The sequence below is a fragment of the Balaenoptera physalus genome (assembly GCF_965194825.1).
Source record: "Balaenoptera physalus genome assembly, chromosome: 18".
Classification (NCBI taxonomy): domain Eukaryota; kingdom Metazoa; phylum Chordata; class Mammalia; order Artiodactyla; family Balaenopteridae; genus Balaenoptera; species Balaenoptera physalus.
In genome coordinates, this window is record NC_138899.1 from 76,126,636 (window position 1) to 76,151,809 (window position 25,174).

General features: G+C 36.3%; 1 protein-coding gene across 10 annotated transcripts in view; it reads right to left on the bottom strand.

Annotated features, from left to right (window-relative positions):
* Positions 1–28: 28 nt before the first annotated feature.
* The window catches only part of PAN3 (poly(A) specific ribonuclease subunit PAN3), a gene marked incomplete at its 5' end in the record, with an annotated part of 117,536 nt that continues 92,390 nt past the window's right edge, over positions 29–25,174 (bottom strand). For 5 of the 10 annotated variants that reach the window (XM_082435574.1, XM_082435573.1, XM_082435572.1 and 2 more), the window contains 10 exons: positions 29–2,964; positions 6,056–6,194; positions 11,698–11,762; positions 12,499–12,628; positions 15,153–15,292; positions 19,800–19,890; positions 20,978–21,143; positions 24,112–24,213; positions 24,301–24,417; positions 24,651–24,812. In XM_082435574.1, coding sequence (XP_082291700.1) covers positions 2,824–2,964; positions 6,056–6,194; positions 11,698–11,762; positions 12,499–12,628; positions 15,153–15,292; positions 19,800–19,890; positions 20,978–21,143; positions 24,112–24,213; positions 24,301–24,417; positions 24,651–24,812 — 1,253 coding nt within the window. In that variant the 3' untranslated portion in view covers positions 29–2,823. Of the gene's footprint in view, positions 2,965–6,055; positions 6,195–11,697; positions 11,763–12,497; positions 12,629–14,250; positions 14,332–15,152; positions 15,293–19,799; positions 19,891–20,977; positions 21,144–24,111; positions 24,214–24,300; positions 24,418–24,650; positions 24,813–25,174 lie in introns of those variants that run through there. The other 5 variants (XM_082435575.1, XM_082435571.1, XR_014256313.1 and 2 more) reach the window with 4 other exon arrangements.

Consider the following 25,174-nt stretch of genomic DNA (forward strand, 5'->3'; position numbering starts at 1 on the left):
AAAAAAAAAAAAAAAAAAAAGGACCATCTTCTCTCTGTAATTCTTTATTAAAAATACTGCTGTACACATAGAGACTGAAAACAGGATTAAAGACGAATAACCCATATTGGGATCATGACATTAGAACTTAACATACTGGTGCTTTTCAGGGAAGTTGTTGACATCCAAATCACAGAACCAAGGTCAAAAGCAAAATACAAAGGTACCCTCAAAAATATTTACAATGAAGTAAATACATTAACAGATTTTAAAATAGGTAACAAAAAATTGAAATGACCAACGTTACATGATTTCAAGGGTTGTCCTTTCTGTGCTTGTATCTGTCATAACAGGAAGGTGTGGAAGTTTATATCCTTAATTTGAGTACTTTCAGATATTAAAATCTTCCTATGAATTAAAAAGACTAACTTTTAGACAACCTGTTAAATGGAATTACACTATGGAAAAGAGGGCTCCCCCAAAAAACACCTAAGCAGAACTAAGAGTTCTATTGAAAACCATTCCCAATAAAAACTAAATGAAAAATAAATATAAAACAAAGCTTAAAAAAAATACCTATTACCTGACACCAACTGTTTTCTGGCTGACAATATTTACTCATGAAAACATATCAGCTGTCTACCTTTTTATTCAAACCAAGTCCTGAGGTTACTAGGGGCTGAAGCAAGCTAGCATTTATGATGCAAACACTCTTGGGTTTGTGATTTGAACCGGCCTCGCAGAGGGAAGTTTGCTGGTCTACACAGAATGAGAAAATCAAGCCCTATTTTTACCCCTGCCCTTCCTTAGCTTTTGCAAAACATTGGTCCACAAATTAAATTTTCAAAAAGTTCCCAGACCCCGAAACTAAAATAGATGATCCCCTTTCATTTTCAAAGAAAACAATATTGGAAAAAATCTCCAGCCCGCTTATAAATTAAGCATTTCATATTTCTTCTAGAATACAAGTAGTTCTTTTTTGTACAAAAGAATTACGATTTGTCAAAAAACATATAAAAAGACAGCTGCTCTTTGTCAAATACATGAGCTAATAATGATAAAAGACTTCTGCATGTTAATGTCTCCAAGTTCCTGTTCCTTTCACATAAAAAAAGAACGTTATGGTGGCAAATGTTAATTATCCTTTGAATATTGAGCATTCTGTTCTTTTAAAATCCATCCTGATCAAATGGCAATAACTGATTTTCTTTTTAACTCAACAACTGATGCTACCAAACGTGGCCTCAAACACACTTGTTAAAACATGTAAAGCGTGTCTCTAGTCTTCAAAGATTCTGGGTGAAGAGGTGCTTTTTCTTGATGTAAATCTCAAGGCAGAGAAAATCATTTTAAAGCTTATAAAAAGTGGACAGAGAAATACTAAAAACTTCTCTGAAAACTACAAATATGTATAGTTATTAAAACTGAAGACTGTAACATCAGTTGCAAGTGCTTGGAAGTCTTTCCTGACCTTCCGAGTTTCCACATTTTCTTCATAGTCGCATGACGAGCACCCAGTGCTAGTAAAACGTGCAGTGCTGGGAGAGGAGACAGAGTCTTCATTACGGTTTTTTATGAAAGAAAATTCCTACGTATTTGGCAGTCTTCAGTATCAAAGTATAGGTATTTCATTAACTAGAAATTCCATGAATACCCAAGTTTGGCGACAACTGCACGTCCAAATGTTAAGAAAGTTAAGAGGAGGAAAATTCCAGACTTTTGAGACTGACTTATTCAGGAATATCCCACATAGTTATTATCAAAAGCACTATTACTTTGGGCTAAGCAGTGACTGCAAAGGCACAGCAGATTGTTTTCCCTCCAGATTCAGGCTGTAAAACTTCAGAAAGCTCTTGATGCCAGACCACCGCTGTGTTTAGTTCGTCTTCTGAACAGTGTCTCTGTATCTGTATCCAGTGTAAAGTACCATAATAAAGCTGTGGTTCAAAGAACAGAACTTTATACAAAAAAGCAAACTGGAAAAAACCTAAAGCAATATACTCCTGAACTTCAGGCCTTTAACACAATTTCTTAATTTTTTTCTATTAAAAAATGGCATAAATGTAAATGTATCTGATTAGCAGGGAAACGCCTTTTAAAAAAAAGGCTCTGGTTGAATTTGGAGCAAAGAGCTCTGTGTGCTCTTTCAGTTACTGTTTATCTAACCCTCATTCAGAAAGGATTTAAATCAACTAGAAGGGGAATTCATACCCAACAAGTCACTGAAATTTTTGTGTGTTCTTAAAAACAAAACAAAAAACACACCAAAACAATCTCAATCTGAACTAACAGTGGGTGGCATACAGAGCTTGCACACAATACTCTTACAAGAATTATGCACTACACTGGACTTCCATGAAGTCATTTACCTGGTCCCTTATGTTATTCAGGGCAACCCATCCCCAAAAGAGCAAATTCTGCACCCCTCAGTGACAAAAATGCTGCCCAGCATTGTTTCCCAAAAACCTCCTTGCAAATAGTTTCCCTTAATAAGTATACAATGTGGCAAAAGTTCAAAGATCAGAAAAAAGTCTTTAAAAAATTAAAATTAGTGCATATACAAGTGGAGAAAACAAAAGCTGGAACATCATTCCCCCAACGGTGCTCCTTAATCTAAAATAAACTCTTCACAGGTGTGGCCCACCGGCAGCCACAGCTCAAGGGTAAGTGAAACATTCTTCCTTTCAAGTAACAGCGCACCTGACCCAAGTGCAAGCAGCTCTGCTCATCTTCTGCTTGTTTCCCAAACGTGAAATGAGATGATGAGAACAGTTCAGCTGTAGTGCAATTTGCTATTGGTTAAGCTCCTCGGCCATATCCCGCCTGTTTTTTCTTAAGCAAATACTACAACTGACCATTTGCAGCTGCAATCAGTTCTTGAAAAGTATTTTCAAAGCATCGCTTTAAGTCACTGTAAGTCACCACAAGTACACTCTTCTCATCTCTGGAAATGAGGCTTATTTTTTCTGGCACACCAGCATCTAACTGAAACAGACAGAAACACAACATATGAAGTTCAAGCCTATTTTAGGACAACATTTGCAACAGTGATATACGAAATATTTTTTTAAATGTTGTCACATTCCCCTCTAGATATTCATAAATATTTTACAACACTAATCACTATGCACACACTTTTCAACTCACATGCGTTTTTTTAAAAACATTGTCCTAGGGACTTCCCTGGTGGCACAGTGGATGAGAATCCGCCTGCCAGTGCAGGGGACACGGGTTCGAGCCCTGGTCCGGGAAGATCCCACGTGCCGCGGAGCAACTAAGCCCGTGCACCACAACTACTGAGCCTGCAAGCCTAGAGCCCATGAGCCACAACTACTGAAGCCCGCGCGCCTAGAGCCCGTGCTCCGCAACAAGAGAAGCCACCGCAGTGAGAAGCCCCAGCTCGACACAGAACATTGCCCTAGGGACTTCCCTGGTGGTCCAGTGGTTAAGACTCTGCACTCCCACTGCAGGGGGCGTGGGTTTGACCCCTGGGTGGGGTACTAAGATCCCACATGCAGCACGGCGTGGCCAAAAAATAAATAAAAAACATGTGAAAGTCATTTAAAAAAAATTAAAGAAACATTGCCCTATGTTGCTGCCTATCTTATTTTAAAACTTTATTATTATTATTATTATTATTTTTTTATTGGAGTATAGTTGCTTTACAATGTTGTGTTAGTTTCTGCTGTACAACGAAATGAATCAGCTTTATGTATACATATATCCCCATATCCCCTCCCTCTTGGACCTCCTTCCCAACCTCCCACCCTGCCACTCCCAATCCCACCCCTCTAGGTCGTCTCTGAGCGCCGAGCTGAGCTCCCTGTGCTATACAGCAGGCTCTCATTAGCATCTATTTTATGCCTGGTACTGTGTATATGTCAATCCTAATCTCCCAATTCATCTATCTGTCATGTTTAACATTTGTGTATATTATATTCCATCCAGTTGATACTCCATAATTCAATTATTCCCCCAATATCTTCCAATTCCTTGGTATCGTGAACTACAGTGCAATGAACATATTTGGCTACTGAATTTTTTCTTCTATAGAATTACTTCCCTAGGAGAAACACTTAGAAGTATAAATACTGAATCAACAAGTATGGGTAATTTTATAGCTTAATACATACAGCCAAATTGCTTCCCAAAGGACATCGAACACCACGGATTTATGAGTTGTACCAATTTACCGGTAACTCCATATCAAATGAGTGCCTTGCTATTTTAATTTACATTTTTTATTAATGTTACCAAATGTTTTCATACATTTACTTTTGTTATTTCCACCTGTGTGAATGCTGGTATATAATCTTTATCAAATCCTTATCTATCAGGATTTGGCAATAATATTTTAATGAGGTCTTTATAAAACATAAGTATGAATCCTAAGTCCATGTAATAACTTCTCGTTAGGATTTTCACTTTACTTTTGTTAGTTTTCAATGTACATATTTCCTTCTTTTTTCAATAACTCATTAAAATACGTTTAAAACTAATTCTGAAGGCACAACCTTTCAAATCATTTGACCATCTAATTTTTGTCATCATTTCCACCAAAATAATCTACGTAAAAATTTAATTTTTATATCATCAACATGGCCATCCATCCCTTTTAATTTATTACACGCTTTCCAAACTTAAAAAATTGTCATATATTCAGATTTGAGATAAATTCTATTTACTGCTATTTTATGAAATGAACCAGAATTTTCTTAAAATTCTCAGTTACCCTAATATTCATTAAATAATCTTCATTTAAGACGTCTGTCCATGGCTTATTTCCACAGGATCCATCTGTCAGTGTTTATTCTAGTTCTACATATTTTTAATTACCGGTGCTTTGATACTATGGATACTGTTTTCTAAAATCTGGTAGAACTATTCTCCACTCGTTGCTCTTATGAAAAATGTTTTCCCCTTAAGGGAAAAGGGCAAATGAATATACAAATTGTACCAGGTTAGCTCAATGATAACATACAGTCTTGTTCTGTCTTAATGTAGGTTACTGACAATACTCTCTAAAGAGTTTTAAGGAAATTCAAACACGGCAAAGTAGTGCTTAAAAATAAAACACCGCCGTGTTTTACCTGAAGGGTTAGCACACTGTACGCCAACAGCTCTAAATCATGCGCCACCGTAGGTATTTTCTCCTCTAGTCCTTGTAATTTAGGGACAGTTTAGACCAGGGGTCAGCAAATGTTTTCTATAAAGGGCTGGATAGTAAGTGTTTTAAATTTCAGGGCCATATATCAACACAAGCCTCTGTCTCATATTCTTCTTAGTTGTTTTTGTTTTTACAATCCTTTAAAAATGTAAAAACTATTCTTAGCTTGTAGGCTGTACAAAAACAGGCAAAAGGATTTGGCCCACAGGCCAGTTTGCCAACCCCTGATTTAGATATAAACCTATACACAAAGGGTAGGATATACTTCTGGAGACCCATTCTCTCTGTAATTCATAAGGAAAATGCACTCCTCCCTTCCTCCATAAATCACATGTCTCCTGGCCCTTTCAAAAACACAAAGCTCACCTCTCAAAATTATGATACATCTCTACCTACTTACTTCTAATCACTTCTAATTCCGCATTTATCACAGCTGGGTCTAGTGATATGCCCAGTACTGCGTTTTCACTATTATTAATGCTTGATTAACACCCACAGCTCAGAGCACATGAACTAAGGACGTGCAGGACTCACAATGACTGAGAAGAAAGGAATTCAACTTTTAAAAAATATTTAAACACAAAATACTACTTTGTTATAACAAACTACACTTGGTAAATAAAAGAGAGTGGGGCGGGGGTGTGGGACGCAGTCCTTTTGTGACATTTTATCACAACAGAAAGATCCACAATGAAGAATTCTGGAATTATTCATGTAGGCGTTAAAAAAAATCCTCCAATTCTACAAATTGTTATTAAGTAGGTACACCTAATAATTATTAATAAAATGTCTTGTATACTATAGCAGACTACATCTTAATTTCTTAAGTCTCTTAGCATTTGTAGAGGATGCAGCTCTATAAATTGTAGATAACAGCACTGTGATCTTAAAAGTCCAGATACAAATTACCTTGTTAAGACAAGAAATGATATGACTGAGGTCAATCCAAGGAGCGCCCGCTTCTGTCACCTGATGAAAAAGATGATCCCTAAAGAGTTTCAACAGATAACGGTCTCCAGTCTCCGACCAGGTAGGATCCTTCTGAAACCTGGGGGAAGGTAATATTTTACCTCAATAACTCATGCTGTATACCACAGGGCTATATGTTTATACTTCAGACTCAAAACTAGTTTAATTTTATTGTTTTCTACAATAAATCAGAAAGTAGGGTTTGTGTGTAGTTTTTTTTTTAAATCAAATTTTATGTCCAGATTGCCCTTAGATTTTTTAAAACTAATCTCACTGAACATGAAAGTATATGAATACCACTTCCCACTTCTCAAGGCAATCACCCCCCTTACACACTCCTATTTTATAATCACTTCCTTGTTTAGGTCCCTACCATTAGATAAAATGGGGAAGAAAGCAAATGTCTTCAGACATCTTTAGAAACAGGTTGAAAGAGACTATCCTTTTCCTCCTCCACCCTTAGGTCATAGGGTAGAGACAGATGGTCAGATAGGTGTTCCGCTTTACTGGGAGCATAAGACAGGGAAATGTTTACGAAGCAAAAAGGGGGTAGATTCTGGTTTCCTACCATCATGTGATGATGTGAAAGTGAGCTGCTAAGAACTGGAAAACTGACCAGATGATCACTGTTAAGTTTTCAGTGACCCATGAAACTTACAGGCTAGTGGGGAAAACAGACATTCAAATAGTAATTGCTTATTTAGAGAATGCTATTAAGAAGAAGGGATATGGTATAGAACAGAAACATGAATTCACCGGGGAAAGCAAGGAAGGCTTTCTAGGGAAGGAAGAGTGCCCCTTAGTCAGAGGTACCAGGATTTGCAAAGGACAGAGCAAGGAGCACTTACACTTAAGAAAGGTCAGTGTAGCTGGATGGGGTTGGGGGAGAAAAGAGAAGAGAAGAGAGAGAGCAGAACTGGAGGGGTGCAGAGTAAGGACAAGGAGGGGTAAGAGAAAAGACAGGCAAGGACAGCACTAGAGGCGAGGAGGACACTAAAAGGAAAAAAAGCACATCTGAAGCAAGGGAGAGGTCAGACCATGCAGCCTTAGATCACATTTAAAAATTGGATCTGCATTCTGAGAACAAGGAGGGGGAAGCCCACCACAGTCATGTATCTGGGTTCATACTACAAACAGAAGGTGGAAGATTCTTTTCTGGAGAAGCTGACCTACCCCAGGGAAATACTGACATTTGGAAGTCTACCAACAACAAACAAAAACCATACGTAACAACATCACGCTGCTTTATCACACATTCTACTATATAATCTCTGCCTCCACAAGGAGCTTCCCACTAGCTTTTAAGGATGTCATTTTTAATATGAATGAACAGCCAATGATCAGAAATCCTTTGCAGAATGAAACAAAACAAAGCAAACTGTTGCTTCCTATGAGATATTGCAGGGAACAGAATAAAAGTTAAATAAATTAAAAAAAAAAAACCCCACTCACTAAAAATCTATAATTGACAGTCTCAGAGAAAAGGAATTAAATGCTATAAGACAAACATTTAGAAAGCAGAAAGTTGTTGAAAATTTAAAATATGATAGCAGAAATTCAACAATTCAAAGGATTAGGAAAAAAACCTTTAATTTTAGACAAAATTAAGTTGAGATTATTGCCTAGAAAGTATAACAAAAAGATACAATATAGAAAATAGAAGAGAATATTAGAAAATCAATTGCAAAGGCCTAACAGCTAAGCAATGGGAGTTCCAGAAAGAGAGAAGTTTTCAAAGAAACAATAAGATAACTTCCGAGAACTAAAAGACATAAATTCCCAAGATTAAAATGCCCACCTGTTGATTCACCAGAATGAATCAAAAACCCACACACACCCCAGCACATCATTGTGAATTTCTGCACATCAGTGATTTAAAAAAAAAAAAAAAAGAAAAAAAAAATTCCTAAAAGCATGGGGAGTGGAGAAGGATTTGGAAAGAAAATGGCTTTGAGTCTGTCTGGAAGTTAAAAGACAATGGAGCGACGCTTCAAATTCTGAAAGAAAACTATCATTACTATTACTTAACTATGTACCAGAGGTACTAGCTAACACAATCACTCAAGAGAAATCAAAAGTATAGAAATTAGAAAGGAGGAAATATACTATCATTATGTGAAGACACAACAATATGCCTGGGAAACCCAAAAGAATTTAGTGAAAAACTATCCAAACACTAATGTACCAAGGTTCAAAATTTATAGAAATCAATCATTTTCACATACAATGATAACAAGGAGTGTAAGAAGACAGAATGGGGGGAAATTCCCATTTATAATAGCAACAAGAAAAAATACCTAAGAACAAACTTAGCGTGCTATAACTATATGAAGAACAATGTAAACACTGAAGAACACTAAAGCAGACATCAGCAATACAACGACATGTCATTATCTTGGTTAAGATAACTCCACATCTAAAAACACAAATGCTCCTTAAGTTTACTAATAAACTTAATAAAAATACCATCAGGTTTTTAATTTTTTTTTTTTAACTAAACAAGCTGATCCTAGAATTTATACAGAAAATTTAAGTTTTAGGAAAACAACAAAAAACAATAAAATGGAGATAAGAAAGAGCTAACACTACTAGATTTTAAAATGTCAATCATCATGATAGTGTGAAAGAGGTGCTGCCTTAATAAACCAGTGGAAAAAGCTAGACTAGTCCGTAAACAGCTTCTGGACCACTGGGTAGTCGTCTGGGGGTGGGGGGTGAGGTGGGGGGAGTTGGATTCGTACCTTACATCCTATATAAATTCAGAATATATAAAAAACTTGAACAGAAAAAAAATTGAAACCTTAAGTATTCTAGAAGGAACTACAAGATTATCCCTTCACAATCTTAAGAGTAGAAATGCCTTCTAACTTTCTTACTATGACTCAAAATCCAAAAGTACAGAAGAAGTTTGATCAATTAGACTACCATAAAAATGTCTACCTGTGAAAAAATTAAGCAGAGTCAAAAGAAAAATGACAAACTTCAAAGAAAATGATCACAAAGGGTAAATCTCTCTGGCTCCTGTACATCAAGAAGACAGATAGACAATCCAACTGAAAATAAAAATGGGCAAAGGATCTGCAGAGACAGAAAAGGAAATATAAATGAATCAAAAAGATAGGCAACATGCTCATTATGAGTAAATACCAAAAACACCTGCACTGAGATTCAATTTCTCATCTATCAGGTTGTCAAAAATCGAAATTTTGAAAGAAGTGTTGCTGGTGAAAGACTCTCATGCACTGTGCCTGGTAAACCCGCCTAAGAGCCATCATTACAGTCACAAATTACAACGGGTGCCGACCTAACGATCACAGTCGAACCCATATTCGTGCACACGCTAAATTAAGTATGAGTAAGTCAGTCCCTGCAGAATTGCTTATACTAGGCAAAAGGCTGAAAACAACTCAAATGCCCATCAATAAGGAACTGGAGAAATAAATTACAGTGTATCTACAGGACGGACTATTACATGGCCATGAATTATGAGGAAGCATAGCACAGTGGTTAAGAGCATGGACTCTGGAACCACCATTCTGTCTGGATTCGAATCCCGACTCATATGTGACCTTAAACAAGGTTTTTAACCTCTCTATGCCTCAACTTCTCTGTTAAAAGGGAATACTAACAGTGCCCAGCACCACAGGGCTGTTACGAGGATTAAGTTAGGTCATATTTGTTAACTATTGAGAATAGTGTTGAGCATACACTAAACACATCTAAAGAGAAAGATTTCCAAAATATATTGTTATGAGAAAAAAGCAACAAACAGAACACTGAACATGGTTTACAATTTGTAGGTATTTAGAAGTGGGGGGAGAGGGGTGATAAGAATATACAGTTGTAACTCGGGAAATATGTGCAGGAGACTAATAAAAGACTGGTGGGAGGAACTGGGGAGACTGGGGGTGTCAGGTATGAAAGAGAGATTTTTTATTTTTCACTGCAAACCCTTTTCTACTTTTTAAGAAATTGGTTCATATAAAATCTATTCAAAAGATTTAATTAATAAAAAGAATTTTCTGAGGACAATCTGGAATTATATGCCCAATCATACTATCAATAAAGTATGAAAGTAGAATAAAGATATTTTCAGACTTTCAAAGACTCAAAAAACTCACCTTTCTCAGGAAGCTACTGAAGGCTGTGCTTCATTAAATCAAAAGAATAAACCAAGGAAAAAAGCAAGACACAGGGCAAGCAACACAAAGGGAGAGACAATGAGAACAGTGCAGGGAAGCTCAGGTTCTAAGGTGAGAGTGTGAGCGGGCTTAAAGCGCAAGGAGCCCAGAGAGGAACAAAGGGCAGAGGCTCCAGATGCAATTTCTCTAAGGGGGGAGGAAAAAAAGGGAACTGATAGGTTACCTATTTTTGACCATATGGAAAGGTATTTTAGAACTCTGGCAGAGAGTCTGGAATGAACTGGTGGTAAATATTTTTTCACTTGTTTAGTTTTCTATATAAGACAATAATTAACATCAGGAAAACAAAAATCTAAAAACAAAATACAAAAGAAAGGAAATACAGTCATGATTTACTATGCGAGGCAGCTACGAACGATATTTACCTTGTTTTAACAATGCCAACACTGAATAAAGATTGATCTCAAAATTCATGGGTTAAGCGGTACAATGTGTGTGTACTTAGTTAAGGGAAGGGGGTATGAGAGCGAGGGCCTCATCTTCCACAGAACAAAGTCATTAGCTGAGTTACAAACTGAAGAAAAATTTAAACACTGAAGGAAAAATCAAGGAACAGCACTCTAAGCATATACTTTTTTAAATAAAAGAGATAAATGCCAGAAGGAAGCAGCTGAAAGTCTTCTTTAAACGGTTCAACATATAGTCATGTTCTCTTCATTTAGAAAAATCATCAGGGAAAATGTTAACTGAATCTTTTAACTTTGAAGAAAGCTAAGTGAACTTAAATTTTGTGGTCAAAACATTCTCCCAAGCAATGATATTTATCTGTCACCTATCTCTATTAACAGAGGTAACAATCCTGAAATGCAACTTATACTACAGTCACAACAGCTGCACTACTGTTCTACCTGTCTTTGACAGGTATAATGCACAAACATCAAGCTGGCTTCTTTCTTGAACATATGGTTAACTTACAAACAAGGCAGAACTAAACAACAAATAATATAAGATGGTGATGCCTTTCCAATGTCACTGATACGACAGCTATAAATAATGCACTTTAGCAGAAGAACAGCTAGAAACATCTGAAGTATCTAATCTGACCAAGGTAACCTGAACTGAACAGGCTTCAGAAAGGAGACAGGGAAGAGGCAGTACTGACAGGCAGAAAATGCACCCTCGTACGCAAACCACAACAGAGATTTCTAACACAGTGTATTTTCTGTTCGCATGTGTGTGTGTGAGATCCCTAAGGACAACCACAACGTATGCTGTGGTTAAAAAACCACACCCTAATGGCTAACAATAGGCTTAAGGTCACTTTACATGAGAATTTTTCTTTTTCCAAACAAAACCAGTAAGAATAAGGTATACTCATTCTTGTTACGCAAAATAGTGCCCTTGATGGAAAACACATTGTAAAATACTGTAAATCCTTACTCCGGCCTCTCATTGATTGTTCCCAATTTTGCTAGAAGCCTAAACAGTCTTCCATTTTGAACCTCCTATAAAACATTTTAAAAAGAGAGAGAATATTAATGTTCCAGCTAACTGAATATAAAAGCAAAAGTTTACAAAACTGGTATCCTGTACCAATATTACCTTTAAACAATAAATCTTAATATCCCCACCTTCTGGTTATACTTTTGAATACAACATGTCCATTTCATTCAATAGTAATACTCAAGAAGATTATGCAGCTGTCCATTTTTTTTTTTTAAATTTTATTGGATTATAATTGATTTGCAATGTTGTGATAGTTTCAGGTGCACAGCAAAGTGATTTAGTTATACATACACATATATTCATTCTTTGTCAGATTCTTTTCTCATATAGGTTATCACAGAATATGGAGTAGAGTTCCCTGTGCTATACAGTAGGTCCCTGTTGGTTATCTATCTTATATATATATAGTAGTGTGTGTATGGTAATCACAAGCTTGTGATTTATTCCTTGCCCCCTACAGCTGTCCATTTTTAAGAATTATTACAGTAATTCACATTAAAAAAAAAAATCAAGATTGTGTCTCATGACTGTAGCAAAGCCACAAACAAAAAAGAACAAAACAAATGCCCAGAGGACCCAAGAAATCAAAATACGGAACACTAAGTTTGGACAAAAATATCTGCAAACAATCTTAGCCAGCTGTGTACTATATTCAGCACAGTAATTACTCTGTTTTACATCTGTTGATACACACAGATGCAGGTGTGTACACACTCCTTTAACTACACACTTTACCTTTGCAAGGTCTTCCTCTATGACATCATTTCTCATTTGAGCAGCATCCAATTGAGTATAAAATCGAGCACCAATCATGGGCATGATGTCATTTACACTTCGCATCCTGTTTTGGTCAGTCAACAAATATCTAACCAAAATAGAGAAGGATCACTTGAATGCCAACCACGCAATTCACAAAACAACACAACCCCCAAGCACACGGGCACTGCTGCCGCCAGCATGTTAGTGTGCACAACTTCGGAAAAAATTTTTTCATGCAAGTCGAGTTCATTTTTAAAGCTTAGTAATTATATTTCTTTTCTCTGGAAAAGTTTAAGAGCCAATGGAAAAAACTGTAAAAATGTCTCTTTCTCTAAATGTTTTACTATTATGAAAATGAGAAAGGAAAGCTGGGTAGAGTTAGACTTACCATATTTCCATTCTCAAACCCTTCTTTACAACAGTGGGAGATGAAAAGATTGTTACAAACTTTTTTGGAGGGGTGAAATGGGGGTGATTGTAGGTGGGGAAATTTTTCCATTGCTCTTCAAAAATAGTTTTTGAAACTAAAACTAGGTCTTCCATTTTGATAAGTCAAACAAGCCTCAGCTTTTTAGGAAGCTGTCTCCTGCTCTGTGACCTCATTTACCACCTGTCATGGTATATTTATTTCTGAGAAATCTTCATGCACTAACACACATCAGAAAAGACCAAATCAATTTCTTCTATCATTATAACTAAGGCAGAAAAAGATTACACGTTTCAAAAGGCCACCTGTCAGAATACAATGATTATCAATCATCTATTATTATTTATTCTGATAGGTAAGCCATGTCCTAACCACTCTCATCAAAGCAGCCTCCTCATCTTTCACTCTCTGCTTATAATTCGACCTTACTTTCTCCATAGGACTTATCACTATCTGCAAACATCTTCCTTGTTTATATGTTTATTAAGTTTTCCCCGTTATAATGGGTGGAAGCTCCAGAAGACGGGGAATTTTGTTCATCTTATTCAGAAGTGTCTTCAGCATCTGACATATAGTAGGCATTCTTGTGTTGAATAAAGGAACAGTTATAAACTCATGTGGATAATCTAAGCCTTAGCTATTCATCTGTAATTGCTGACATATTTGTATCTAACTACTCATACTTAAAGTTATTTATAAGCTATGTGACTTTTGGCAAGTTACCTTACATCTTCAAGCCTCAGTTTTGACATCTCTAAAATGGAGCTAATAATGGTACCTAATTTATAGGGTTATTGGGAGAATTAGATGAATTAATTCATATCAATCAGTTCAAAAGTGCATGATACATAGTTTACTACTCCGTATATTTTAGGTATTGGTTAGTATGAAAGTATGACCTTTTTGTTTATTCATTTTTTATTAAGGAACATTTCATAACATTTGTAGAAGGAAAGAGAATTATATGATGAATCCTCATGTACCCATTACCCAGTTTCAATAATTATTAACTTATGGCCAATTTATTATATTTATATCCTTTGCTCTCACTTTTTTAAAAAAGGAAAATTATAACTTGAGATTATTTAAGACATCCTAGGTGTTGTAAGCTATAGCTAGAAATCACTGCTGTGCTAATATATGAAACAAATATTTTTATTTAAAAGAGAAATCGACTTATTTGATTATTAAAAGGAACCAGGTAACCACTGGCTTCCAGTGCTCTGTCACCAGCAGGACACTTCTGCCAGTGTAACACAGCACAGGCGGGCAGCCCCATCCTCCATCCCTCAATTCCGTACCACAGGGCTAGTCCAGAAAGAAACTGGATCGTCCAGGGTTACACAGAAAGATGAGAAGGAACAGCTGGAAGCTAAAAGAGACTGAAAAGGATCAATAAGCTCGAATTGCTTCTAGAACATCATAGAAAAAAATTTCAAAAGAGACTTCCTAGCATCTGTTCTCTTGAATAACTTATAACAAGGGTTATGGTTGTCCGTCCCCTGGAATCCCCAGTGTTAGACACATCTTAGACTGTTGTGACTGCAGTCCACAGTGGGCTTCTCTTAAGCCAACATCATTTCGGACCTATGCTCAAGGATTCCCTGAGCATATGAAGTACGAAGACACAGGAGGAGAAAGAAGCACAGGGACCCTTACACATGTGCTTGCTGGAACAAGTGTTTGGGCCACACAGCACATGACCGGGCTGCAGGTGAGGTTATTTATGACAGCTTTTACAAAGATACTGATCTCTCTGGAGAGCAGCACTGTCTAACAGGACTTTCTGAGATGATGCAAATGTTCTATGTCCACGCTGTCCAGTATATTAGCCAGAAGCTACACGCGGCTTCTGAGCTCTTGAAATGTGGCTGGTGCAACTGAGGAACTGAATTTTAAATTTCATTTAATTTTAGTTCATTTAAACTTAAAAGGTCGTATGTAGCTCACAGATACCAATGCAGCTTTAGAGGGTCTAGCCTTTTGCCAAATGTTTAAAACATCAATAACTAATTTAAACACACTGGTTTATGAATTTACTCCAAGAAATACATACTTAGCAATAAAAACAAAGACATTAAAAGTTGTTTAATTATGTTTTGCCTGGTTTTAAATAGTGGAAACTAAAATAAATAGAATCACTGTTAAAAGGCCCTCATGAAAAATCTGTCTTATCTCATACGATCATTATATTAAAACTTACAAAATCAGATTCTTCAGGTCAGAGGAGTAGTTGATTGTCACCAGTTCCATGGCTTTCTGTAAATTCTCTCGCTGAATTCCTGCCAAAGAGTTGCAAGCCAAAGCCAACACAACTTTTCCTAATGATATCAGATCTGCTTGCTGACATGAAAGAATAAATATAACTTTTAATTTTTCTTTTATAGGTACAAACTTAATACACTGACACTACTGCCTGCATGGAAAAAGCATCTTTACAAAGAAGCTGAAGAACTCAGCACAAGGTTCCCAGGTATTGGCGCTTATCAGTCACCTGGGAGCTTATTAACAAGACCATTTCTGAGCCGCTCCACCCCAGATTCTCATTCAGGAGGTATGGGAACAGGCCCAACATTTTTAAAGCACCCAGGTAATTCTAATGAAGGTAGTTCTAGGGGGATACTTTAAGAAACATTACCTGAAGCAATTCACATGCCAACTACAGAACTGCTGCTTTAAATTTTTTTTCTAAATTTTTATATTTAAATAGAGCTGATATTCTTACTATTACAAGAAATCTGAGGTTGGTTACCATATAGTTAGTTGCTTTACAGTGATCATTACAATTCACAATAGGCACTTTTCTCATTTTCCATGATGCACAAAATATAGTGAGAGTTCATTTGAAGAAAAGTAATTCCCTTATTCCAAACACAGCAGCAGCATTACCTGATTTCAGAGTACGTTCCCTAGACACTGACAATGTTGCAAACCCCCATGACATTCCATCTGCCGTTGTTAATAGACCGTTTTTATACTATAAAAGATCTCTGAGCTCCGTAACCACCTTATTTCCTACCCTTTTTTTGTTTGTTTTTTTAAAGATTTCCCACTCTGAGGCTTTCCTTCAAAAAGAATTTTTAAAAGACAGCTGGCTGAATTGAGGTAAGCTCTCTACCACCTATTAAAACGCCGGGAAACAGAACGGTCACCCCAGGTGGCCCTGCTTGGCAGGTGAACTATTAATGATCACATGCCTAGGAGACAATGGAGTAGTTCAGAGTTCAATGAAATCATCTGAAGTCATTTTTACAGAAAACTTACATAAATCTTCACAATCTGAGATCTCATCTTAATTATTGGATACATGTTTATTTATGGAATACTGGTTTAGTATAGGAGTTTTCAAACCTAGTTTTACATTAAAATTCACCTGAGAAGCTCAAAAAACAAACAAAAAATCACCCAGTGGCTATCCATTCATCCTCTTCTGGTGTTATTAGTCTGGGGCAAGATCTACATATTGGTATTTTTCAAACCTTCATAAGAGATTCAGATATGCAGCCAGGGTTGAGAACCACTTGTTTCGTGGAAGTTTATAAATGGTGTATTTGCAAAATCAGGTATTTCAAGGCAATCACTAATGAAACTTTAGGACTATATAGCTATCCTTAACAACATTCTACCCAAATAGTAAAGAATAAAAGGAAAACAAACTCCATTATTAAGATAACATTAAAAAGTTCAAATTTAAAAATTTATCCAAATCTAGCACGTATGAATCTGACACTCTGAGCCTAAGATCCTATAATCAGAGGAAAAACTGATTAGAGAAACAACTTTGAATCTATCAGGAAAAGAGATGCCAAGGATTCATGCCAGAGAAACTTTGAAACTTCATTAGTGGCAGGGTTAGGGGCCCAGGCTGGTGGGGGGAGGAAGGTGACAAGGGGAGGGGCGCAAATACTGTGGCGTCGTTTCTGTTCTCCGGATGGCTCTGCCATGACTGAATTCAGGAAGGGTTCCTCACAGTCATTTTCAAGATCAAGGAAAACATTCACAGTTATATTAATGAAATCCTAAAAATGCTGACTGAGAGAAATCAGTACTCGTAAAAGCTAACTGTAAATTTCTACAAGTGTTTCAATCCAATGTCATCAGCAAAGTTAAGCTTGTTACTGTTTATTAAGTATTTCAGCAGCATGTAGCAACACACAGCTTCCCAACCCTTAAACAGTAAAATCTTCAGTTTAGCTCCACCCTGAATTGATGCTGTAACTAAACCTCCCACCTAGAACATTCCGTTATTCCCTATTACGAGATAGGAAAACCAAAGTGCAAGACAGCTGAAGGACTGTTATGGGTTTAAAAAATAAGGCCATCTGATTCTGAGTGTAAACGCCACCTTTCTGAAGCTGACTCAAGGTGGGAACACCCACTTTTAGAAATAGAGTATACATGTCACATAATCCAGACTAAATTAGAACTGATCTTTTTAAATAAAAGAGGTTAATGAAGTCCTGCTTAATTAAGAGAGTTTAACATCGTAAAAACTCAGTAACTCTCCTTTCCTTATTTCCCAGCTAAGTAATTTTCCATTGGTTATTTTGCTTCTTACCTCCATCTGGCTTTGCCCCCCATTTGTTGAATTCTGGAGGTTTTCCCCCCAACTCATTTTCAGTTTCTTCCTGATTCTTGACTTCTTGATTTTTCTCTGATTCTATCTATGGCTCTATTTATGTCCATTTTACTGAAAGTCAGTCTCTATTCACGTGTCTGAAACAGACTATGAAAAATAGACTACAAGAAACAATGCACTCCTTTCTCATGTAACCTCTTCTCTGTAAAATCACAATCCCCCGTTTGGGATACCTTTAATTCTCTCCTTTACCTTACTATAAGCTATATGGAAAATCTACACATATATACCCACTCCAAAAAAAAAAAAAAAAAAGGAAAGAAAAGAAAACCTGATACAACTTTTACCGCTGAAAAATAAAGGGAGGGTGACAACTGGCTGAAAGTAGCCTAAGTTTATGAATGAAGGCAGTTCCTAACTTACCAATCAGTTGCCCCAAATCCTTACTTTAAAGTTATTTGTTTTGAAAACTCTGGGATTATTTTTTCTTATGAAGAGTTGTTTTTCAAGGTAACTAACTACACAACCCATAATATAACTCCAATAACGGACATTTGCAAAGAAAAAATGGAAAACAACACTGATGTGATACTCACAGAAAAAGAAAATCAAACTAGTCTTGTCTTATACGAGTAATTAAAAAGAAAAAGGAACTATTCAGAATAGAAAAGAATGAAGAGATACCGTGAGACTGCACGTAAAAAACAAAACTGGAAACATGGGGTTTCCAAATACTTGCAATAGAGGTTGATGGCACTGGTTCTAAATAATGTCTGATTTCTCTTTAAAAGTTTAATATTATTTTCCTGGATATATAAAGATCACTAGTATTTTAACAGTCAATAACCAGTCACTTTCAGGAGCACAAAGATTATGAAGAAAAATTTTCAGAGCCAATTAGTTAGGCACTAAGTATAAGACAGAAGATAAGCAGGAAAACAGCTAAGAAACAACCAACCTAGATAAGAAAGAGGGGGCAAATTCCCTTCTGCAGAAGAAAGCTGCTAGGGCTGGGGGCTGGGGGCTGGGGTTGGGGGGTAGCCAGGTTCTTCCATGGAGAGCCCACTAGATGGCGCTACCAACCAGAACAGCTTGGCTGCTGCTGGGGGTAGGTGGGCACCAGCAGAGGGGAAGAAGCTGTGAAAAGGCTGCATACAACTGAATGTGATGAGTGGCTCTAAGTCTGGGGACTGCACTGTCCACGGTCCAGTAGCAAAGGAAGAGGTTTATGCATGAATCAACTGTAATACTAAAAACTACCTGGACTCTACTTCTCCTTCTGGCCTTTCCTTTTGTTCTGAAATTTTGTCTCATAAAGTGAACTAAAATCTTTCAAAGATTTAAAGAAAAGAGAATGAAATGAGAAGGACAGTGGGAAGGTAAGGTATTCTCCTCCTTGTTTCTCCATGTAAACAAGAGATTCTGCCTTACGTCAAACCTCTGCAAGTTAATAAATGTTCAAAAACAACAAAGATCTCTTACATGAAAGAAACTAACATTGTCTTAAAATGACAACTGCATACCCTCCAAAAAATATGAATACAAACTGAATGATACGAAATATTTACTTTAAATAGCTACATTACTTGCACAGGGTAATCAAAGCAAAAGCAACTACACTTAATGCTCCTTGCAGAGGTAGGTTCTTACTCTCCTACACATTGTGTAAATCAAGAAATAAAAACTAAGTAGCTAAGAACAAAATGGGACCTAAGTCCACAATATTATGATGAAGTCAGACTATAACCAAATTCTAATAATGTACAGGAAGCGAGTGATAGGCTTTGGTTAAACAAAAGAAAAAAATCATTTAGAAAACAGCAATACAAAAATTTTCCTTTGAAAATAAAAATTTTGGATTGATAGTGGGACAATTATTCTAAAAGTAAAAATAATAGGTGTGATTTTAACACACTAAAAAAGTGAAAAAAAAGTAAAATGTCATTTAATATATTTCACTCAGCTGACTAATTAATGTTTTAATCTATGCTGAGGACAAATTTCCTTGTCAAATAAATGCATTTTCATTCAAACAGCTGGAGTCTCTGACACTGTCATTAATTCTGTATATTCCAACGTATAAGGGCTCTACACTAAACACAGCACAGTGATTAAGAAAATACACGTTCAAAGTTTGCATGGAGACCACCCCCAGCATAAACTGAAATCTAGACTTAAAACCCTGAAAAACTTTAAAATAAACAAAATTTATCTTTAAAAAAAAAAAATCAAGCCTTAAGTTATTAAGTATCCATGTTAATTCTTACTCACCTGGTATTGAGCCATTAATGCCAATGGATTATTATTCTGACTGTTATCAAATGTTAAAACATCAAAAACTCCAACACAATTTACTCGCAACCTTTAAAGACCAGAAAATTTAAAGAAAATAATTAAAATGAGATTTTAAAAAAATTACATACTACTGGAAATTGAACATTTCTTATGATATTAGGAGGGATCTCAGAATCCTATCCAGTCTTACCTCCTGTCCTACCCCCCTATAACCTCTATCAATCACCATTTTAGAGATGACATCACAGACATCAAGTGATAGGCCTATGGTTATAAAAGTCAGGAATGGATAAAGCCAGGACTATGACACCTCTTTTGACTACCAGGCCAGTGGTCTTTTCACCAAACCGAGTTGGTTCTTTGTTAGTTATTCATGAAAAGAGAACTAGTTAGCTTCTTAACATGTACTAGGCACATTCAAAGCATTTTATATGTAGTAATTCATTTGATCCTCTCAATTATCTTATGAGGCAGGTACCTTACAAATATGGAAAATGGAGATACTACCTGTCTCACAGACTGTTGAACACATATATGTTAATTAAGTAACTAACAGAGCCAGGATATGAACCCAGGTAACCTGGTACTAGACCTTGAGCTCTTTATGCTATGCTACCCAAGACAACTCTCAAAATTTCAGCAACTCAAATAAAACTCTAGTGATGTCAAGGTCTGTGTTACTTAACCCTTTATCACTGGTTCTCAAAGCATGAAACCCAATCAGCAGCAACAGCATCCGTCACCCAGGAACTCGGTTAGAAATGCAAATTCTAAGGCCCCGCCCCAGACTTCCTGAATGAGAACACTGGGGGTGGAGCCCAACAGCCTGTGCTAAGCCCTCCAGGATATTGGGACTCATGACAAAATTTGAGAACCACAGTTGTACACAGAAAAGTTGTACTGATACTGTTTGATATCCCCCCAACCTTAACCATACATACCTCCCAAACCCTCACAGGATCTTGGTTAATAACCAGGCATCTTATTAAGAATTCAACATTTTAAAAAAACTTACAAATGAACTCAAAGTCATGGCAGTTCTTCTGGATGGAATATATGAAAAGGTAGAATTAAAACAAATCATCATGCTATGTTTACTAAGCTGTCATAGGTTAGATGCTCAATGAAGAAGCCAAAACTCAAAATGCTAGTACCTTGTTTTGCCAGTTATCAGAATCTTTGTTGGGTCCATAACTCGACATGCCAAACCTGCTGTATGAATGGTACGCAGTGCAGAACTCAGCTGGACAATATACGCCCAAATAAGAGATTCTGGCAATAACCCAGCATGCTGTCTGGGCAATGGGCCATCGTGTTGACCTATAAAAGCAAATTAAAAAATGGCATCTTCATTTAAATAATTAACTAAAAGACTAAAACATGCAAACTGAGAAGAATTTAAGAAACAAACCCAAATTTTCTTATTTATGATATTATACCTTTATACTGTTAGCAGCAGCAGAGCTCTCACTGAGCTTCTCTTTTCTGTAACCATTATAATTATTGCACAAAGATTATTTAATGTAAGAATTTATACTTAATTGTAAGCCAAATAAATGAGTTCAGATTAAAAACGGGAACTGCAGAGATTGTTTTTCTTAAAGTGTGGCTAGCCCTTGCCTACATCACCGTTCAGGTGTGCGGGAGCTGCACCGTTCAGGTGCGTGGGAGCTGCACCGTTCAGGTGTGTGGGAGCTGCACCGTTCAGGTGTGTGTGGCCTGAGGGGAACAAGTCTCCGCCATCATTTACGTTGAGTGTTTTCTTACTCTCCTTGTACTGCCCAGCCTCCCCTGTTACCGCCAAGTCAGTCAGACGAAATGACACCCAATTCACAAAAAACATAACCGGAAAACACTGAATGTCACTTATGTATAATGAAGAAACACAAAAATAACCTGGTCTACCATGAAAAGTAATCCTTTTGCTTCTATCAACTCTTGTGAAGTGCTTCTTGATACTACTTTCTGGGTCACTGTTAAGCAGCAGAAAAGAAGCCGTATAAATTTAATCTAGATTTTGTAATTATTTCAGGGAATATGACTTTATAAATCCAAGTGTTCACATGGTTGTAAACAAACCTTTTCTGAATCAGTTATAAAAGCAACACAGTTAAATGGTTGACTGTGGAGATAATAAATAGCAAATAAGGAAGAGCAAATACAAAATTCAAAAACTGCTATGCCTCAATTTAGACAGAACTAAAGATAATACCATCTGGAAAACAGTGATAGATGACTCAAAAAGTAGCTCTACTGATAAACGTCAAGAAAACATCAAAGACAACCACGAAGAGTTTCAATAAAACTATTTAATACGTGTGGTAATAAGGAAAAGAAATATTTATAGCAAATATTTATAGCTACATATTTATAGCAAATATTTGGTGCATACTGTGTGCCAGATTCTGTCTAGTTACTTTACCCACATTATGTCATTTTAAACCTCTTATCACAATCCCTACATGGTATGCTATTATTATTGCCACTTTCTTATTAGTATATTTATTACAATATGCGATTTTTTAGTTTGTTTTAAATTAACAAATTAAATAGTATAAGAAAGCATTATACTTCCATTTATGTCTCTATAAGTTTATACAAACACTGGCTCTTTATACCTTCTTTTTTTAATATTCATATTGGGAAAACAGAGGATTGCCTTGTATTATATAAATTGTTGTAAATTAAAGTATATATGGTACATTTAGGGAAGTTACTACCATTCAAACAATACTTTTAAATACTAGAAAAAGAACTGATTCCTAGGAAAATGTAAACATAATATATCAAATAGTAGGACAACACCAAAAACAGAATTAAGATTAAAAAAAAAAACTGGAAAGGAGTGCTATAAATCAGTGGTTCTCAACATGGGTCCGTGTTGCTCCCTCAGGGACATCTGGAGGTACCTAGAGGTATTTTTGGTGTCACAACTGGAGGAGGGGCTGCTCCTGGCATCTAGTGGGTAGATGGCGGGGAGGCAGCTGAACACCCAGCGATGCCCAGAACGGCCCCGCACAAATAATTATCCAGCCCCAAATGTCAGCAGTGCTGAGGCTGAGAAACCCAGCTGTAAATTAAAGCCAACAGTCACTTCACAGGTGTTATTACTAAAATAAACTTGAACAACTACAGCTATATTCATCTGTAGGAAAAGTTATACCACATCCCTTTCAACAAAATTATGTATGTGCTACAGATGACATGGCAAAAGGAAACAAATGACCACACTATGTGGTCAGATTTTTAATGTGAAACAGCCATGTAACCACAGCTTTCTTCTTTCAACTGTCAGAAAGCACAGTTACAAGTAAACAGAATACATTTTTTATCCATAATGCCAGTTCTTAAAGGAGTCATGATCCAAAAGATACTGGAATGTGGACTCAAGTCTTCTCCCTCCTTACTTCCCCTCAGGATATATTCAGGAAAATCTTTAACAAATTAAAAACCACTGCAAAGAATGGAATGTTTCTTTCCTGCCCCCATACAAGAAAATGATACATACATTTTCCTTCCCCCAAAACATAAACTAATTAATAGACATCGCAAAATGGATTTATTTTTACTCTGAAACAACTTACCCTTTAATAATCATTTGTTAGGATGTAATTAAAATAGTTTGGTTCTTTGCAATATTTGAACTAAAAAACAATTCTTTAAGTAAATATTAGAAAGGGGCAAAAAAAGAAAATATTCCCCATTTAAGTAAAAGTTACCTGAAAATTTATTTTGAAGACTAGTTCCTTAAGGAACACGGAATCCCACCTTCAAGCAAAAGCATTTGTTTAGGGAAATAATTACATATTGACAAATGACACACAGTCACACTGGAGTATGCAAAACAAAACAAAACACAACAAAAAACCAAGACTGGAAAGAAATATACCAAGAGACGTGCTTTGGGTGGTGAAGTTACAGGGATTACTTTTCAATTTACTGAATTTTCCAAACCATCTTTATTCAGAAAGCATTATATTTTTTAAAGAAACAAAATTTTAAGAGGAAAAAAACCTTTTATCGTCGTCTCAGCTACTTAAATTTCAGGTATTTACATGAGTCTTTCATCACCCACCTTCATCTCAGTCTATACATGTACATAACATGTTATTTCCTAACTTGTTACATAGTGACTCCATTTCTTTAAGGTACTTCTTTTTTAAATGCAATAGGGTCTTTACGCTGAATGATTACAGGGCTAAATTTACATGTATTTTAAAATACAGAACTACTCTTCCACAGAGCAAAGGCATTTGTCAGACACAGCTTGCTTGCATCCTTTTCTTACCCCACTTTCTCTTCGTGAAATAGGCGTCCGCGTTAGGGTCATTGAAGTGTCTGCTCATCATGGTCTCTCCTCCAGCGTGGAAATCATATGCAAACACAAGAGCTTAAAATAAAACACAAACGCTCATTACTGCAATCTGGCTTCAAATAATGAAGCCCACTGGCAGAAAGACCATTACAAGTCACTCACAAGGCTCTGCAAAAGCTTTAGTGGTAAACACCTCACGCAAGGTCACGATATTTGAGTGCTGGATTTTCTTCCACATGTCCACCAATACCATGCACTTTGTGTTAACAAGACGAAAACCTGAAGAAGAAAAAATTTTCTGCTAACCTGTAAATGACATCTCCCCCTTATTTCATCAGAAATGTGCAGAAAAGGCCATGTTATACATCACTTATGAAATACTAATTTCCAAATGAAATAATATATGTATTATCCTTTAAATTCATGTTAAATAAATAAACTCATTTAGGAATGTTTGAATAATCTTAGCCTCACTAATATGCTCCTCAAAGAGGATAATTTATCTTCCTTACCATGTATCCTCCGAAGGCAATAAGGCAGATCATCTTTGCTATTTACAGCTTTGTAGCAGGACGTAATGTATCCAAAATTACTCGATTTCTGTATCCGGTTGGGTGGTGGCAGTGGTTCTAGAGGGAACAGGCTATGGTAGCTGTCAACTTCTGTAGGGACTGCTAGAGTAATTTGTAAGAAGATGACTTTAACTTGCAGACATTCACAAATCTCTCAGATCTCAAAGTAATGAAGAAGAAACCAACTCTATAAACCAGATATCAAACACACTCTGTATTCTAGAACAGTGTCAACATTTGTAACAATTCTATAGGAGACACTCGTCTCACTATCAATAAAAACAGGCGTTATAAAACAACAAAAGAACAACTAGATTTCATGCACTCAAAAATATTTGTCTTTTATAACAGCACACCACTCTTGTTTCTCAGCTGTTAGAAACAATTCGCATTATTACTTACGAGATATTAACCATTTCTGATTCTGATGTAAAATAAAAATCAAGATAGTTTTTTTTTCTTTA